The 19,846-nt window shown below is 42.1% G+C and overlaps 1 protein-coding gene across 1 annotated transcript; it reads left to right on the forward strand.

Annotated features, from left to right (window-relative positions):
• The first annotated feature begins 1,497 nt into the window (after window positions 1-1,497).
• On the forward strand, window positions 1,498-7,179 carry MED21 (mediator complex subunit 21). The gene is made up of 4 exons (XM_009879685.1): window positions 1,498-1,539; window positions 1,906-2,020; window positions 4,048-4,148; window positions 6,787-7,179. Exons 1-4 carry the CDS (start codon window positions 1,498-1,500, stop codon window positions 6,961-6,963), a joined length of 435 nt encoding a protein of 144 aa, XP_009877987.1. The 3' UTR covers window positions 6,964-7,179.
• The last annotated feature ends 12,667 nt before the right edge of the window (window positions 7,180-19,846 follow it).

The following is a 19,846-nucleotide window of genomic DNA, read 5'->3' on the forward strand; positions in this document are numbered from 1 at the left end:
GGTGGGGAGGTTGGATTTTTTTTTTTCTTGTTTTTAGGTGGTTGTTTTTTTTTAATTTTTAACGCAGCTGCTGTTTGTTTTCATGTTATAAACGCCTCAGAGGCTCGCTGGCCTGTGATCGAGGCGCCTCCGGCTGCGAAGGTGATTCATGGGCGCCTGACAGGAGAAAATGGATAGCAAATTAAAAGTCTCTCTTTTGGGGGGGGTGTGTTTTCGATTTGTTATTTGGGCTTCATTTACGAACTCACGTGATAACCTAGGCTCTAAAAAGCCTTGTGCAATCATTCTCTGTTTTGTTTAATTTTTTCCCCAGCTTGCTTCAGCCCATTTTCCAGTTAAAATGCAAAAGGAAGCTGTCGGTCTGGCGTAAGAACACAGAGATGAGCGCTGGTCTGTGTTTATAGATATTTCAAATAAGTGGGTGTAAGTTCCTCTCCCCACCTTTCCCAGCTGTGCTGAGGAAGGCAGCTTTTCTCTGTCAGATTATCTACTTGGCTGGGATTATTTTTGTGCCGCTCAATGAGGTTCCTGCGAGTCAAAATCCATGATATATTAAAAGTGTGTTAAGTTCAGCGTTTGCCACTGCCGTAGCTGACCTTCCTGAGGAAGGCCTCAGTCACTCCCAGCTCAGCCCTCGAACTGCTCCATCGCAGACAGACGGTGCCTGCGAGAGGCTTCTCTCCTGCCACGAGCCTCACTTATTCCAGGCTCCAGGCGGCATCTGACCAGCTTGTGCAAATCTGAGAAAAAACCTGTTGACTTTAATAATTCTTGTAAATCCTTGAAACTGTGCAGCAGGTTTTGGGCAGTGCAGTAGTTTTGCAGCTTGGCTTTTTAACAGTGGAGTATGAAGAAGCCCCGCGTTCCAGTTTACGTACGCAGGCCAACAAAACCCTGACCCCCACCACGCCATTGGAAAAACACTTTTGTCGGGTTAGTTTGTCATGGCAGGGGGTATCTGTAAGCTGCAGAAGGGTCTCTTGGCGTATAGAATCACAGAATGCCTTAGGTTGGAAGGGACCTTAAAGATCACCTAGTTCCACCCCCCCTGCCATGGGCAGGGACACCTCCCACTAGAGCAGGTTGCTCAAAGCCCCATCCAGCCTGGCCTTGATGTCAGGGGATGGGGCATCCACAGCTTCTCTGGGCAACCTCTTCCGGTGAATATACGTTGCCGCTGGGTGGCTGCACTGCCAGGTTGGCCAGAAGAAGCTCCTGGAGGTCTCCAGCCTGGCTGCCACCCCCAAGCCGGACTACGGCAGACACCGGAACGGGTCAGCCACGGTTTCGCCTCGCAGTGCTGCTTCCGCGGCCCCGCCGCCCGACCGGAGGTAGGACCCCGCCTCCTCCCGGCCTGCAGGGGGCGCGCCAGGCCCGCCCTGCCCCACCGGAAGGAGGCCCGCGCCACGCCCACCCAGCATCCAGGCGTCCTATTGGCTGCGCTGGTTGCTGCGCAGACGGTCAGGTGGGGGGGGTGGAGGCGGAGGCAGCAGAGCTATGGCGGATCGGTTAACGCAGCTGCAGGACGCGGTGAATTCGGTGAGGCGGGCGCTGGTCTCTGCTCTTCCCCAACATCCGTCGTTCTTCTTATCGGCGGGGAGGGAAGGCCGGCGGTGGGTCACGGCTCCTTCTGTCCCCGTGGTCCCTCCTGTCCCTGTGGCCGGGCCTGGCCCGGACCGGTCTGGCTGTTGTTGGCCGTTGCGCGTATGGGGGGTGCGATCCCTCTCCCCGCCCCGCGGTCCCCCGCCCGCAGCCCCGGGGACCATCGCCGCTGACGGTCACGGGTTGCCAGGGTGTGCGCTCACCTGACGTCGGGGTGGGCTGCGGCGTGGGGTCCGCTGGGATGCAAAATTCTGAAACGGCTTTAGCAGTGAAATAAATTATTGATCTCTTTACTGCTTGCAGCTCGCAGACCAGTTCTGTAATGCCATTGGGGTGTTGCAGCAGTGTGGGCCCCCAGCCTCCTTCAGCAACATTCAGACAGCAATAAACAAAGATCAGCCTGCTAATCCAACAGAAGGCAAGTCTTTCTGCATCTCCTAACAAAATGTGAACGTGTTCTGGTATAGTATGCTCTATAGTACAAAATCTGTACTCTATTTGGTGCTCAGCAAACAATTCCACCAGTAACTGGGGGAGTGATTGAAGTTAAGTCATGAATTGATGTCAGCTGTACTTGCTTCATAAGATTGTGATAGCAGAAATCTCATTTTAAGTGTTAAGTAACAGTTACATTGTATTTCTTCTGCTGGTTTGTTTGCATTCACACAGTAGCTCTGCAGATATAAACCATTTTAATAGATCTTCTGCAAGAGGTTGTTAGTGAGATGCCCATTGCTTCCAAGAAGTATTTTTAGAAAGAATTAGTGTTGGTTTTATGAAATCATGTATGAGTTTAAAATTCTACATATCATAAACTTTTAATTATTTGTGTTTCTCCACATATCATTTGCTTATTTCTCTAGACGTTTCTGTTTGTGTTGTTGGCTGTTTTGTTTTTGTTTGGTTTTTTTTTTTGAGAGGAAAGGAACTGATCTGAGACACTGAAATTGGCAAGCAAACTAAAATTTCTCATTGACTTGAGAATTTCAAGTTAGTATTTAAGTAACCATGCTATTCTAATCCTGAATCTTTTTTATTCTTTTCTTTTTTTTTTTGCACTTTTTTCCTTGCCCCTGAGAAAATTTTACATGTATCTTGTATCAGATTAGGTTTGTCTATTAGGATATCAGGGGAGACTGTTTTGGGGTGCAGCGATGCACTTTCTAGGATGGTTGAATACTAGTTCTTCATTGGTCTGCAGTGGTTTGTTCTCTGATACTGGAATAAGTTGGAAGAGCCAACTGAAAGGCTTGTTTGCTTCCTCATCTTACCTCCTGCTGTCCCACGTGCCGGCATCAGTGGGGTGCCAGGAGCTAGAGGCTTTGCTAAGGTTTTAAAATGGTAGATCATGACTGACTTCTCTTTTGATTTGTCTCTGAATATAGTGACTTCAGTAAAATCGTACTGCCAAGTTAATTTGCTGATGAGGCAAACCAAAACTATCAGTTACTGGTCTTTAGATATTTAAAGTTTTAAAAAGAAGGCCTTAAAACTCTTTACAAGTAAACCCTGTGGTGACCCTGAGTAAGCTTTAAATGGAGATGTTAGTTTTGTTGTTATGTTTGGGTTTTTTTAAGTTAAGTGTACCTTTGAGAATGTCAATCCCTTCTATAGATTTTTGCCATTAGAAAGTATTTTCTCTCTTGCTTCCACAAATCTTTCATGAACCAATCATCATAAACAAGTAAGATCTTAAATTATAAATTGAAAAGGGCTGTTTCAATATTTTAGCAGTAGTAATGAACTTAATTCAAATTAAATGGATGCAATTCCATATGGAAGGGTTTTGTTTCTGGCTTATGGGGCCTTTTATTAAAAATCCATGCAGTTCTTTCAATGATATAGCAGCTAAATTAAGGTCTTTTATAAATTTTCAATTCTTTTCAATTTCTCAGAGGCCATTTAACTGGTTCTGTGGCTGAATAGGAATTCTTTTTTTTTTTTTAATTGAAAAACCTCAAATTCTTTTACTAGCGATCTGTTGCTTAACATGATTTAAATAATTCATCTATTTGAAACACTGTCTTTACATTGCTTCTAGTGTTCTTTTTTTTTGTCTGGCGGCAGATTTCAAGGCAAGGATTGAAAAGTTAAATGAGTTTCTAGCTGCTTCTCAATACTTACCGTAGCGACTAGAACATTTACTGCTGGTATTAGTAATTTCTTAACTGGCTAACCGCGATGGAGTTCTAGGTGTTTTCTCATTTGTACAAAGCCAAGCACTTTGTGTAACTAGTTACCTTGTTTAATCTAGGATTGGAATCAAACTACCTTCATCTTCTAATATGGTTGAGTTCTCATCAGTTGTGATACTGTTGTTTTCTTCATGTGGGAGAATTTTTAACACCTGCATACTTAAAGTCGGTAGAATTTTCTGTTCTGTGAATGCAGAATTGTGCTTGTTTCTAATAATGTACTGAGTGGGCTCACTTTTCTGTTTTAAAGAGTACGCCCAACTGTTCGCAGCATTGATTGCACGAACTGCAAAAGATATTGATGTTCTAATAGACTCCCTGCCTAGTGAAGAATCGACAGCAGCTTTGCAGGTAAGAGTGTTATTAATTAAAATATCAAAACATAACTGAAGGCAAACTTCTTCCTTTTTTTAAACATGCTTTTTACTCTCTAGGCCATGTAATCTTGAAAAACGATTTTAATATAAGCCTGAATTTTTCATGAGGGTAGCATGTGAGTAATTTATAGGCTTAGTGGAAATACTGAACTTGCATCTAGTTTTAAATAAGATTAAACACAGTGAGAACATCTAAAACTTTTCTGTTAGTGTTTAAAAAAAAAAGTGTTTTTATCATAATACTGGAAACTGCTGCCCCTTTTTTTTTCCCCAGCTGTTCAAATATTAATAGAACAGATGCAACAGTGCTGATGCATTGTGAGGGTTTTGTTGGGGTTTTTCCCTTGGATGATCTTTCATATTCTCTTGGTCATTAGAAGCGTGTTTTGTTTTGTAGCTGCAGAGCCAACACTTTACTGAAACCTCTTGTCCTTCTACAATGTTTCTGGCTGTTAAAGGGTTTGCAGGGTATCCTCTAAGTTCTCCAGCTCTGTCACAAAACAGTTCTTTCACTTTTCAGTAATAGGGGCCAGCCAGACAAAGTGGGTGCTTTTGTTTCTTGCTCCTTCTCTCTTTAGAGCACAGGTACTCTAGGCAGAGCTTGAGAACAGAAAGCAACTACTGGCCAGGCAGCTATTAGCAGCTGCAGCCAGTATCACAACCTCCATTCCATTCCCTGCTTTACAGGAGCTGAACTGCTGCAAACAGCTGTCACAATGCTCAACTGTTTCTCATGTCCAAAACATGCTTTTGACCCACAAGTCAAAGAACACTGCTGTTTTTTTTCCCCGTTCTTTCTACAGATCTAGCCTATTAAATTGCATCTTCTTTCCTTTTTTTTTTCTTTCTTACTCTAACTTCTAGATTTACATCAAGTATTTTCTTTTTAGAATGCAACAAGGATGCAAAGAGCGCTGTTTCTCTCAGAACCCTGGAACTGCTTTAAGATCACCTGAAGGTTTTACACCTGTGTTGGTCATCTGTGACTATTCAAAGGCATTTTACTAAAGACTAATACTAGAGGTGCCTGCTGGGCCAAATACAAATAACTTGACAGTGATACCACATTTGGTTTTAAACAGAGGAGGTTAAATTTGGAAATGTTGCTAGTCACAATAATTGCTGAACGTACTAATTGGGCATATTAACACCTGCATAATTTCATGTAACTGCATTTAATAGCTGAAGACAGCTTTGCTGCTGCAGACAAATTGCAAGCTTCTTCCATGACTGAGCAGGGTCTGGTCATAGTGATGGCTGATGCAGGGAAAGCAGGGTGATCCAGAAAGAAGATCTGGTTATCCAGCATGGGCATGCCTTCCTTAGAGGTGGTACTTGCCCTGTTTCTTGCTCTGTTCATGCAGAATCTCGTTTCACAAGAATTTCTGATCTTTTCTGTTTGGTGCAATTTTGAGATAAGTTAACTTGGATTCCATCACTTACTGAGTCTAGTTTTGATTTTGAGTTGCTGTCTTTTAATTTGGTGCGGTATTAAAGATAAATATTCAGACATTATTTAAAAAGACTGTTTTGAAGGTGCTTGAAATAATCTAAAATATGGATTATAGGTTTTGTAGAGAAGTGATAGATAGTTAGTTAATGGATATGTACTTAGGCTGATCAACTTTTTATACTAAGGTTGTCTTGGTACGTGTTTCAAATCTGTCTTAAATTATAAAAAGGGCTGCTACACTAATGCCCAACAGAAATTACCTGTGCCTTTTTAGTTCCCTTGTGGTGAAGTTGGTAGTACCTATTCCGATCAAATCTGCAGCTTACCTGCAGTCAAATATTTAGCAACTAAGACTGAGGTAATTAAGCTGGATTCTAAATGTCAGACTTTTACCTTGCGCTGTCTTCCTTATCTGACCTTCCTCCAAGGGCTATCAAGTCCTTCGTGTGTATATTAATCTTCACTAAAGACATCGTGTTGCAGAACAGAAGATAAATATGGGGATAGAATTTGCCCATTAGTTTAAGCATGACTTCTTAAGGACCTGTCTATAGACCTGGATAGCTGCTTTAAAAAAAATACCAATCTGAAGCTATTTTGTTTTGTCTTTTCTGTTATGAAGTTAGAACAAGTTTTAGTAATTTTAAATATGGTAAATATTTTAAAGTATTAAAATATTTTGGAGTAAAAATGTTTTATTTTACTAATCTTGTCTGACTGAAAAGCAGTTTGGTTCTGAAACAAAATATTGAAGAAAAAAAGGTTAAATAGTACAATTGCATCTGAATTACGCTATTTAACATAAAGGTTTAAATAAGTTATGCTTACTTCTTGCTAAGTACCTTTCAGTAAGGGAGTGAGGAGGGGGATAAATACTCACTTCTCATCAAGAAAAGCTGTACTAAGCCAAAAGTCGTAATATGAAAGAAATTAACTTCTCTATTTGGTGGGTTTTTTTGTGTTTACTCCACGTGGATATGCACTGTTTTAGGCTGCAACCTATAACGAGTTGCTTTGAAGTCGCTAGTATGTAATCAAGGGGCTAAAAAGAGAGTCTTTCTCTTTTCTAGGGAGCACTGTGGTCCATCACCATCCTTCAGTAGTGAAGTCAATTTTGTATTATATTTGCAGTTCCTCACTTTTCTCTCTTATTTTAAAGGCTGCTAGTCTGTATCGATTAGAAGAAGAAAATCATGAAGCAGCTGCCCGTCTGGAAGAGGTAGTTTATCGTGGGGATATGCTGCTGGAAAAGATACAGAGTGCCCTGGCCGATATCGCCCAGTCGCAGCTGAAGACGAGGAGCGGGACGCACAGCCAGTCCCTGCCAGACTCGTAGCGCCAGGGGGCAGCTTGCCCTTGCAAAACCGGACTGCCTCAAGCCGCGTTGGAAACGCAGCTCGGTGTCCACGGGGAGCTGTGACACCCAGCCCAGCTTTCGTGGGACTCTTGAGTGCTCTGATCCTCGGTAACAACGTCTTTTATCAAAGCTCAGACTGCAGGTTTTGTATGAGAAACACTTCTATTGTAGAATCGGTGGTTCTGTTCTAGAATTACGAGTCTTAATGTATGTTTCCTTGACTTAAAATACTAATTTCTGAGTGTTCTTTTCTGCTCATAAATGTGTCTGACTTCAGTTTGATTTGTTATCTTCATTACACAGGCCATAGTCCCTAAAGAGAATTCAGAAGAAAAATATATTAAGAGCATTTCTGTAATTTGTTCACTCCTACTTTCAAACTTTGATGTTCTTGGTGTATTTTTTGTAAGGCTCAAACACAGACACACTTGAATTTGCCAGAGTTCCATGGAGACAGTGCTAGACAATGGTGTGAATACAGTGGTGGCCATCTGTTTTAATTAACAGATATGGTAATTGAACATTTGTTTTACTACTTGGCTGGTTTACCACCCTTTACAGAGCAAGTAAAGGGATAAGTAAACTCTAATGTTTGCAGAGCAAGTGCTCTTACCTTTGGCATCTCATTAAAAAAAAATAAATCTGCAGGTATCTGATATTGGCATTTATTATTGTTTGCAATTCACAAATGGGTCTTTAACTCCATTATTGCCAGTGACATGCTTAACTCTTACTTGCTCGTGCCATTTATCTGCTTCTGCTAATATTCTGCATTCTTGGGCCAACTGGTGAATGCCTCTAAAGCAGACAGTAATGAGGAAGCATTGGATGAGTGGGAAGAAATTAGCAATGAGGAAACTGAAAATAACTTATTACGTAATGTTGCTTTTCACTGTAAGCGGTGGCCGCCACGTGAATGCTGTGATCATAAGCAGCCAGAAGCCTGTCATCCCCAACATGCCCTAGAGTTTTTTGTTTTTATCTTCACAAACTGAATCAATTTTTTTTCTTAGGGTTCTAGAAATACCAGCATCTCTTTTTATATTTGAAAAAACCTACCAGATAATGTAGGTTTCAATGCATGAGCTTTGAGTTGAGCTGTTAATAATTTTCTGTATTTTTGAGTTAGCAGCCTTGCATTATGGTAGGATGCTGTTTATTGCCGCATATCTGCTCATTTCGTGGTCAAACCTACCTACTTCAATATATCAGACATGCTGTCATTAACGTGAAGGTTACGCATGTAGACAGATAAGAGCAATTCAAAAATGTCTTTAGCATGCTGATCCTTAAGGTATTAGATGCAGCCGCTCTTTAGACTGCACCAATGAAAGGAAGAGTATAACATGGCCCAGGATACATCTTGTATACAGCCTGTGTTGACGATTAAAAAATACAAAGCTGTTCCTACCTATAAAAAATACTAAAACTGAAGTATTTAATCAGACTGGTATTTAATTAAATATTTAATATTATTTTGTCAAATTTGTACATCTGTAGTCATAAATTTAGTCTGCTATTGCGAGGCCCTTGTACTATCCATATTCCACAGAAGGAAAAACAGTTGGGGAACTGAACAGGCTACAGCACAGCCCCAGATCCCTATTGAAAATAACTTGGCTGTAGCGATTTACTAAGCCATGTAAATATGCCCATGTCCTGGGAGGCTTGAGGAGCCAGATTTGCATTTGAAGTCAGTCATGAGGCTTGTTGGTTTGGGTTTTTTTTCCTAGAAAAACTGCATCCAGTGCATCTCCAGTTGGTATGGGGGTGAGGTGGATTTTTTGTTGTTGTTTCTTTGCTTTTTAAACTAGTGGACTCAGGAAAAACTGAGTGTGAAATGTTTGAGCTTTGCTTGTGTTTTTTTTTTTTATTGAGATGTCTTAATTTGAGACTTTTACATTGCTGGAAAAGGGGTTAGGTCTTCATAGTAGATTCCCTGGTACAGTTTAACATGTAACATGTGCATCACCTCAAACTTGTTGACTTGGAAACTTTTGCTGTGGGAAATGGTGTACATCTTCAGTAACAATACCATTCTTTTAATTTCATATCTTTCTACTTTTTGTACTTGAAAACTGCTATATTTCTTCAGCCTGATATTGCCTAACCGTAGAAGGTTTTTTTTCTTTTAGTTGCTGTTTATTTGAATATGCTAGCCCACTTTATTTTAAAGTGTGTGTCGGTATCAAACAGTTAATCACACTTAGAAGTAAACCTTAACCAGATGTATAAGCTCCCTAGTAAGCATGTGTAGTTTTTCAGTACTTTACCTGTGTCTAGTTTAGTGGATGTTGCTAATTTAATAGAGGTGCGGTTTGTGATACAGTTAAAAACAAGTAACACAATAAAGCAAGAGAGCCAAAATTGTTCTTTTTTTTCCTTGAGAGATAACGTAATGTTTAAGTGAGCGAGTAGTGCTGAAAGATGCACGACCCCGCTAATTCTTGTATGTTGTGTTGCTGGATTAGCTATTATAAATCTCTACCTGCTCTTTCACAGGCTGCAGCTCAATCAGTTAGGTTGTATATCTTTTGTTGGGCACTGACATGAAGAAGAGGGGAAAACACCGATTTGCTACAGCTGTCTAATGGACAAAGCATTAGGTTGGGGCTTGGAGAATGGAGATTCCTTTCCCCGCTATCACAGATGTGCCAATTTGTCCAGCCCCTGCTCTTGGGGCTTAAACATCTCAGTTTTAAAAACATTGTGTAATGGTAGTGATCTCCTTAGGGGGCTACTCATGCAGGAATTGTAGGGCATGCAGGATTACTGTGTCTGTAGCATTTAGCACCCCAACTTCCCAACTTTCAGTTAAAAAAAAAAAAAGGGGGGGGGGGTGCGGGGGGCGAAGAATTTTGGACAAGGACGTTGTATCCTCCCTGAGTGAGAAGTCTTGACTGCCTCCAAACTTTTAACACTGAAGAGAGAGGAGCATGGAGGGGAAACACTAGGTAAGAGCTGCTAACAGATGTATCAGGTTACACGCGAGAGAGCTGTAAAAGGAAACTGTGGTCGAGACAAGAGAATAAATGGAGGTAAAGGATCATGGGAAGAAAACAAAAGTATTGAGCAAGATATAAAATGGTTCTGCATATTATGTTGGACAAGGAGTACTGCCCAGTGAACAAATTGTTCTTTGAAGAAGGATAGCACACAGCATAATGGAAAATTCCATTGAAAAACAATCTCAACTACTTCAAATGAGCAGGAGCATTTCATGCTGAGAATCTATACAGCCCACTGGCAAAGATGTTGGAATCAATTTAGTAAATATAAGCGGCTGATCAAAGCTTAGTATTCTTTACTATAAACAACCATGCTCAGAGGAAAGGAACACCTCGCAGCAGCTCTTCTCCTTTTCAGATACAAGAACACAGAGGAATTCGTACACTTGTTTTTAAAGATACTGGAAAAAATGCATCAACAATATTTCAGCTTCATGTCTTTATGAAGTTAATCCTGGCTTCCTATTGCAGATGATCTTTGGAGATATGGGAGTTTCTGCTGTGTGTGGCATAAGGAGTGCATCCTGGCCATCCCCACAGGATTAATATCAAGAGATTTTGGGGAGTTTGCAACAATACAGGCCAGAGACTGCCTGGGTAGGGAGCAGCTCAGCTCAAAGGGACCGAGGGGTCTTGGCAGACAGCAAGCTGAGCAGGAGCCAGCAGCTGGCCCTGGCAATAAAAAAAGCCAACAGCACCCTGGGCTGTATTAGCGGGAGTGCAGCCAGTAGATCGAGGAAAGTGATTACTTCCCTCTGCTCAGCATGTGTTAGACTGCCTCTGGAGCACTCTACAGTTTTAGGCCCCCAACATCAGAAAGATGTTGATAAACTACAAGTTTAGCAGAAGGCCACCACAATGGCATGGGCTCTGGAGCACCTCCTCCATGAGGAGAGGCTGAGGGAGCTAGGCTGGGAGACGAGGTGGCTTTTGGGACACCGAACAGCAGCTTGCACATACCTGCGGGGAGGTTATGGAGAAAACAGGGCCAGGCTCTTCACAGTGGTGCGTGGCAGAAGAATGATGGACAGTGGACAGAAACTGAAACAACAGAGGTTCAGACTAGTCACAAGGGAAAGCTTTTTCATTGTTAAGACAGTTACATTTTGGAACATGGTCCCCAGAGAAACTGGAAATCCTGGGAAGTTTTTCAAGATCTGACTGGATAAAGCCCTGAGCAACCTCATCTGACTTCACAGCTGACCCACCTTTGAGCAAGAGTTTGGACTAAACACCACCTGGCGGCCCTTCCAACCTGAATGATCCTATGGATACTAGACACATTAACGGTTTCAGAAAGAACCAAGAAAGTATCAAGAAATGTTGTTGTCCCCTTTCTAGAAAGGCGGATCTGGAGGACAGAAAACTTGAGGTGTCTGGTATCGGCCTCATTCTTATTGATGAGATTTTGTGAGGTTAGGTCTCTGCAGTGGGAGGCCATTGAGTTGACCTTACGTGTGGTGTGAAATTCCATGCTGTAGTGACCCAAGTTTCCAACAGGTGCCCTTGGAGAGCGTGATATGCAAAATCCACATCCTACACTTACAGAAAATTGATCTGTCAGATGATGCTGACTCACTATTAGACAAAGGCAGACTCCTCTAAAGAAAGAAATTGTATTTGTGTTTTATATAGCTTGTTATGTAGTCTTACATAAGAAATAATGAAAGTCCTATTTTCAGGCACCAAACCTGAGATTAGAGCAAAAGTTATTCTAGCTTTTTCTTTCAAATCTATGGAAGGAAGTTTGAATTGCTTTTATTGACTTAGGAACAAATTATTGATTGGCTGACAGGACCTTTTTACCTCTGACCCGTAGGACTATGTTCTAGCAACAAAGGGCACAGAAAACAAAGTGTGCAAACGAGGTGTTTTTTCACGCTTCAAATATGTCAGCCACTCCGCTTTACGTGTTTGCAATGAGCAGCATCCAGGGTGGAAATGATCTCCAGGAAGTTTTTGTCTGTTTCAGTGTAGTTAGTGTAAGACGCTTTGTAGGAGTGTAGCTTCACAATTACTACAAACTGTTTGTGTGTGCTTACATGCAGGTTTTATGTTTATTTTTGTTTCTTGGAAAGCTTTGTAGGAAACCTTGCTTGTTCATGGTAGCTTAACAAGCAGAACAGGAACTTTATAGTCTTGCTGCTGCTGTACCCAACCAGCATAGCCGAGTAGCTAAACACATTCAGCTCCTGCTCTAAGCACAAAAGAGCTATCTATTTTATGACTGTTTAGGCCATCACCATGTTTCTTCTGAATTTCTGTTTATAGCTAACATTCAGGTAGCGTAGCACAATAAGAGAAACAGACTTTCCCTCAACTCTTTCAACTTGATGTTTACTTACTGTAAATATTACCAGGGTCCAGGATTTAGCTTTTTTAGCCTTATACACTTCACCAAATGCCTAATGAATTAATTTTGCGAAGTGGAAATTTGTAGCTTGAGTAGGGACTGTGCAATTTGGCTGCAAAAGATCATTTCTCCACCCTGCACACTTAAAAAGAGAAGATTGAATAGAAGGCCTCTTTGAGGAAACAATGTACTTCATTCTGTGGCTGTGTGGGAAAGCAATTGACTACACATTAACTTTCCACAAATGCTAGAGAAAAATCATAATTGTTTTCCAAGTCATGATCCAAGGGAGAGAAGCCATATTCACAAAAAGGACAACACCTTTAAAGCTAAGAGCTCAAAAGAAGAGGGCTCTTGCACCAAGATCCTACTCAGACTGTGGAGGTGGGGCTTCCGCAGGTGTCTCCCTGGTGCCTTCTCCAGATGTCTGCAGAATGAGGAGTAGGAAGAAGTAAGGGTCTGCTGGCTTGGCACCTGGGGAACTGCCTTCAGTTGGGAGGAATGAGAATGCAGATTTTATTTCAGTGCTGAAGAAGAGGGATGTTAAAGGAAAAATGTCAGGACAGTCAGCATACAATTGTACACAACCTAGTGCAGTGCACCTTTCTGAAAGAAAAAAACTACGGTTCCCTCTCCCTGCTTCCTTTTCGGAAGGTATCAGAAAAGGGTGGGTTCTGTTTGTCGTCAGCCTGCCATTTTATTTTGAATGCTCACATCAACTAATACTTAACATAAGCAAGTATTAATTTTGAAAATTGGGCAGAACTTTTCAGATGCTGCAGTTAGATGAATCTCACCGCACGTGACAGTGAGCACTCTGTGTTTAACGAGCCTGGGATTGAAAGGACACCTTTGGCAATGGAGGTTTTCACTTGGTGGTGTTCTAAAAATTGCAATAAGCTGCTGCCAGAAAGCTTTGTCTTGTGTGGCGGTGCAATGAAGGTGCAACAATTTATCCAACTTCTGCTGTAAAAAAGCCAGCAGAATTGCCCAGCTGCTGTCAAATGGCATTTGATAGAGGGGAAGCAGACCCTTTATTTCAGTCGGACCACGTATGTGTGTAAAGCTAAGGAAGCATCTTAACTGTCCTAGGTATTGTAAAGTGGAGCATGTGCCTCTCTATACATTTACTATGTGATTTACAAAGAGGCACAGTGTAAAATGATGGAAGGGGAACACTGCAGTGAAGAAGAAAAAACATTTTAGATGACTTCAAGGGCAGTGAGTGAGTATATAATGTGCACCTAGCATCGGACCTCCTGGTGAAGTACCTCCTCCTCTCTCATGGAGCTCCCGCTGCGTGTTTCTCCCTGCAGCATCACAGTCAGGGTTGAGGCTGCAGCTGCCTTTAGCCTCATGAATGTAGACGCTGAGTCACACCTAAATTGGATTCCTAAAGGATGCACAATGTGGTCCTCCTTCCCCAAAAGTCACCAAGTTCGAATGCAAAATTATGCAACTGGTTAAAATTACATGGTTTTAATTTGTACTGGAGGAGCCAGCTATGAAAAGGTGCCTGCAGTTGATCTGGGTGACGTGTTCCAGGTTGCTTTAGGCATCCAGGAGCCCAAACCGCACTGTCACCGTTAGCAAAGGAGAGCTGTAGTTCCTAAGCCCTACAGTGGTCCTAAGGTTTTCAGCGTGTCAAACAGGTGTACAAGCAGTGCAGAGTGGGACCTACCCTTGCTTACGCTGACACAAGGGGAATCCTTCCTTGAGGCTCCTGGTGTGCTTAGAGGGAGTGAAATCCTCTAGTGAGGCAGAATGAGCAGCTCTGTCTTGTTTTGGTGTGCTCAAGTGTGCAAAGTGTACTTCTACTTGGTGCATTAGTATTTCTCAGCTGAGAACAATTGTGTTTGACTGCTTCCCTATCTTGCTTCCTCTGCAGCTATTCTGTAGCAGCCGCAGGTGAGTGAGTCTGCAGTCACAATCACCTGTGTGGTTCCTGCCACCTGGTCATTAATTGACCAGTTAAAAGTAATTAATCCCTACTAGCCTCTCTCACAGGAGGGGGAGTTTAGGTGGTGAGGCATCTTAAAAGGCAGTGCTTTAACCTTAGGTGTAGCTGGGGAGTAAGGGATCAATTTTCTTTTCACAAAAGTTGCATTGTGAGCTTGTATTTATGATTAAGAAAACAGCTAGGCATCTGTAGATCACAGTATTACTTAACCATGTTACTTGTTATTTATGAGTAGGTCATATTTACTTGTCTGTTGTGTAATAGTGGATACTGACCTTGTCTGAAGTCCTGGCTTTGCAATAGACCATGAATTGGTAGGCTAAAGTGTAAGAACGGCATTCATTCCAGGGATACTGTATCAGGAAGAATCCTATGGAGCAGCATCAGAAATAAGTCTGATCATTTAGAGTAATTAAGTGGTAAGAAAGATTATGCTTATGCTCTGCACAGCTCTTTATGCTTGATTGCTGCCAGAATAATGCTGCGATAACTTCTCAAATAACAAAGTTAAAGTGTCAACAGGTTGTAGTCTGCTTTGTAAAGGGAACCTGTGGTGGTTTTCTGCCGATAACATCTGACACTGAGGTGTGGCAACTGAACTTCAGCAGTTAACCATATGTTCTCCAGTCTTAGCTGTCTTCAGCAGCAGTCATGTTATGATTTATGGCTTTTCAAAGAGTGATGGGGTTTTTTGACCCAACAGTGAACAGAGCTCGAGCTGGGTGGGGTACATGAACGCTGCAGTTCGCTTTGAAAACTCTCCCTGGTGCTGCACTGGTATGTCTGAACCAGAAGTTCAGGGTTAGACTGATCCTGAAATTTAAGTTCAGGAAGACGTTATCCCCAGTCTTAGTGACAGGGATTGTTAAAATACTTTCTGACTTCTTTGTGGCATGGAGCTGGGTGACATCTTAGGATTATTGAGGCATTTAATCTAACAAGTTTCTTACTACTGTAGGGAATGGCTACTTTAACAGTGCCCTTTGATCACCTGTGCTTGCTTCCTGTGGTACTGTAGTATTTGTGGCTCTTGGTCTTTGGTGCTATAACCTTGTGGTATGAGATACTGTTCTGTGGTTTCAGTGTTTGGGGTTGTGTGACTGGATGCTTCTGAACTGAATACCATGTGGTGGTGTGCAATTGGTTTTGGTCACCCTGGCAGCCCCTTTCATTTTCATCCTATATTTAGTCCTTGTTACGGTACTTCTGATCTAACTTACGCACGAAACCTGACCTCTTTGGTGTTAACAGCCTGTCACAGAGATTTATTACAATACCTCACTGAGGTCAAGGGAACGTCCTTTCCCAGAAATGGGAGTGTGGGACTGCACTGGAGTGCTTGCAAGGAGACACTGCACTGCAGAACTTTTAATTCTCTCCTTTACTTGTGATTCATAATCTTGACGTACTCAGGAACTCCTATACCAGACACAATAGAGCCAGCTGTTGCACTTGGCAGAAATGCACTGTTCTGCTATTTTAACCCTCTGTAAACCTGTGCTGAGGAGAGAAGTATGTCAAAATTGGTTGCAAGGAGGCACCCTTCCTGGTTGTGACCACCCTGGACTGTCCCGTAGAGCTGGATTCCTTTCTTTCAAAATCTTCAGATCAGTCCTTTGAGAACACATCTTCAGATCAGCCTTTTAGTCAAGGAGAACAGCGTTTTGAAATAACAGAGTCTATAGTAGAGATTGTGTTTAAACTGTTTGTGGTCACTTTTGCTTACAGTTTTCAGGGGATACGCTACGCACTGCTCTGTAAAACATTCTTGAGGTCCCGTGCCAGGCTTTTTTCTGAAAGATGTTCTACCTCGCCTGGAATCACTTAAATTGTCATTAATCCAGAAAGACAGATTGAGAATGCATAGATGTGGCTCATACTCTAGTATGAGTCAATATATCCAAGGGGGAGAGGAAAGACACCAGTCCTTGCTCAAATGAATACACAAAGTAAAAGTGCTCCAACAGGAAAAGGCATGCAAAGATTCCCCACTTCAGAATAGCCTGTACCCCTAAAGTTAGGACTCTGTACTGGAAGGTGAGTATCCTAAATTCAGATCCCCTCAGACAAAATGGATCTCCCTACATTGAATATAATACATACTAAACCTTAGGGCTAGGTAGGAACTTTGGATGTGCGAGGAATATATTGCTGTGGGAGATGGAAAGGACAGCAAAAGAGTATTGCAGCAAGAGAACAGGGATGTAGTAATCCCTTGGTGATAATCAAACTCTTGAATAACCCGTTTAGTTGAATTGTGCACCCCAACAAGTGAAATATCTGCATAGCATCTTGCAACAGGAGACACATTCCTTCTGAACTGGAATAAAGAGATGAAGAATTATTTTCTGTGGCTCAGATGAAACAGCCAAGCATGGCTGTGAGTACCTTTGCTATTTGCTTTGCCATACTTCCACCTGCTTTTACTCTGAAATTAGGTTTTCGTACAAGAGACTGTCCTGTCAGCTTGATCTGATGATTCTCCGGCAAATCAAAATAAATGTAATTAAATATTAAGGAACTGGGCAGGCAACAATGGAATAAATACTACTGGTCCTATGCAGCTCTTGGGGTGAGATTACCCTGATTGTGTTTAACAGATGCATAACGTTTACCTGATGAAAAAGGTATACTTTGGTATTACCTTCTTTTGGTAATTTTTAAGTTGATTTAGTTTTTGAAGTAAATGCTGGAAAGACAGGTCTTAAACCAAACTGCTGTCATTATCCACAACGAAGGAAGAGTGTAAGCATTCTTCTGGCACTGATACCCCATCTGGAAGGACAAGTGTTATTCTTTGTTCATTCAAACCCCACGTTTTGCCTCAGACCAGTAGGAACGGATTTCCCTCATGTCCTTCATTACAGTATTTTTAAGTAGATGTACCCAATGAACCATGTTACCATTTCATTTTGTGCCAACCACAAGATAAAATGACGTTGGCTTTGGACAAAACTGACCTTTGTTACCGGGGTGGTTAGCAAATGTGTATGTCCCGGTGAAGGATGGCGCAAGTCAATCAAGCGACAAACCAGTTGAGTTCCCCAGTGCAGACAGGGTCTGAGTCTCCACCACACGCCAGCTGTCCCTGAAGTGTGCCTGGATAAAAGGAGCAGGGAGGACTAAGGCCTGCCATAATTCAACAGGAGTTTAATGAGGCAGGTGTGTCTCTTTGCCACTGTGGATAGATGCCCAACGATGACCAAAGCTGCAGTGTGCTTTGGACATTAGACTGAACTATCAAACCTGTATTTTTAAGGAGTTTCCTGTCTGACACTGATTTTCTCCCCTCTCTCCACGCAGTCAGTGAGGTGCCATCAGCTCACAGACAGCACAATAGTACTCCAAAAACTGTGAAACAATCGGGTTTTTAAAACTTGCATGCCTTAATATTGCAAATGATTGAGATATACAATAAATAAAGCTTGTGAGATGGGAATAAGTTGGGGGAGGGGGGGAGCCTGATTGATTGAAAGGTTGAGAGCACCAGAATATATCAACAGCATGCTTTAATTACTCTTTGTATTAGTGTCTCTGTCACTGCTACAGCTTTCAGAAAAATAGCTCTGTAACTGTCTCTATTTGGAGGAAGAAAAAGCAGTCTAGGCTGACTCACAGGTGTCTGGAAAGGCCAGAATACTTGTCTCGTTGCATGTTTCATCACGGTATTTTCAAGAAATTATTGTAGAATGATGTCAGCCAAGGAAAATGTCATCCCACAAGAACTGCCCACAAGTTTGCCTTTATTAAGAAGGTTGAATAGTTTGGTCTGTGTTAATGGTTAAGCTGACCAGACATTTCTCACTAATCACAACATTTTCATTAATGCCTTTTTGGAGAGGCAGTGGGACAGGGGTTTTGCAGACTTACGTCATTCCCAAGTCTGCTATGTTTACTTATCACATAGGCTTGTAGATACCTACTTTGGTATATCAATGTTAAAAATAGCTTCAGGTGCTGAGCAGGGAGATGAATAATCACATTTGAAAGACTTCAGGGACTTCTCAGCTTCACTCCACAGGCAGAAACATTCAGATAGATACAATTCTTCTTGTCTCTCTTAATGGCAGGCTAGCTTGACCTAAATACTCATGTAACACAGTTTAACAAGGAAGCCTCTAGAAACACCTCGCTAGATCTGGTAGCTATTTAAAATAAATAAACAAAGGACAGTTAATAGAAAACAAAACCTGAACATTGTAGGCAATGTTTTGTTATTGAGTACTCAGGTTACCATATCATCCTTTATAAACTTCTCTCCACCTAATGCTGATCATATGCCACCTAAGAACTGGGATGGGTGTCTCTACAGAGGAGAATCTGGTACCCTCTACTTCTGGTCAGTGAATTATGTGCTTGTCCCACGCCTCCTGGGGCTGTACCCTGATGGGTTAAGGCTATTTACAGACTCATGAGAAACACAGACTCAAATATTTCTAAATGGTCTCCAATCACTCTGAAAAAGAACATGATTATTCTGAACTGCAGTATGTAATTAGAGCAAAATTATTCTGAGTGTCAGAAGATGGGAGATAGAAAGAGGGAGAAGAGGAACTCACTGATAGATGACAGACATAATAAAATACTGCAGACAGCTGGATTCACCATCTTGATCTCTTGGCGGAAAGACCCTTGAATGCTCCCCCTCAACCCAGCCTTTCCTACATCCACTCTGCAAAGCTTTTCTTCACATCCCATTTTTGCCTGGCTTCAATGTATTTCTACCAGACTGTGGGTGTCTGACAGGTACTGTCTGTGTCTGCCCATCTCTACTGGCACCCTTCCCCTGGTCACCTCCTTGTGCTCCCTCAAAGGCTCTCTGGTCTCAAGGACCTGGCACAGCTGTCCTCCCAAAACCCATCGGCCTTGCAGCTGGCTCTGCTGCTCAAAACCCCTTCATGCTGCTATGTAAGCAGTGCTTTCTCCAGAAAAAAAAACTGAGCTGCTGCTTGAGGAGAGAGAATCTGTAACCAGGAGCTTCCAGAGGAGATCAGAAACATGTTAGCTATAGGCTTTATCACGCCTGTTGTCAAGGTTTGGGGAGGGGGATTCTTTGCCAAAGGGATTTGGAGAAAGAAAGAAGAGAGTAACAAAATAATTTTGATCTTCATCCCTCTTCCTACACCCTTCCTCGGTTTTTTTCCTCCTTTATAAATACTTACGTTTGCTTGTGAAGGTCCAAGTTTCTGTGAGCTTACAGTTCCCTCCCAGCCAGGATAGATGCTGTGTGCGCAGTGTGTTACGGTGACAGTGATTTAAAACTGCTCTAAATATGCTTGTGAAGCTCTGCTTCCCCTATGATTTTAGGCACAGTATTTTCCAGGTGGCATTGCTGGTCTCCTTGAATGGCAGGCAAGCAGTTTGCTGAAGTTTTTAAAGTACCTCTGGGTTTTTCACAATATAAAAATAAGCCTGCCTTGACCTATATTGAACTCGTTTCTTAGGTACAAAATCTCAGTTGATGTTAGAGATTTCCAAAACCTTTCGGGAAGCATTTTAAGTACAGTGCATTAGACTTGGCCTTCTTTACAGCCCTGATTC

This window comes from Charadrius vociferus, unplaced genomic scaffold, assembly GCF_000708025.1.
Source record: "Charadrius vociferus isolate BGI_N301 unplaced genomic scaffold, ASM70802v2 scaffold90, whole genome shotgun sequence".
NCBI lineage: Eukaryota > Metazoa > Chordata > Aves > Charadriiformes > Charadriidae > Charadrius > Charadrius vociferus.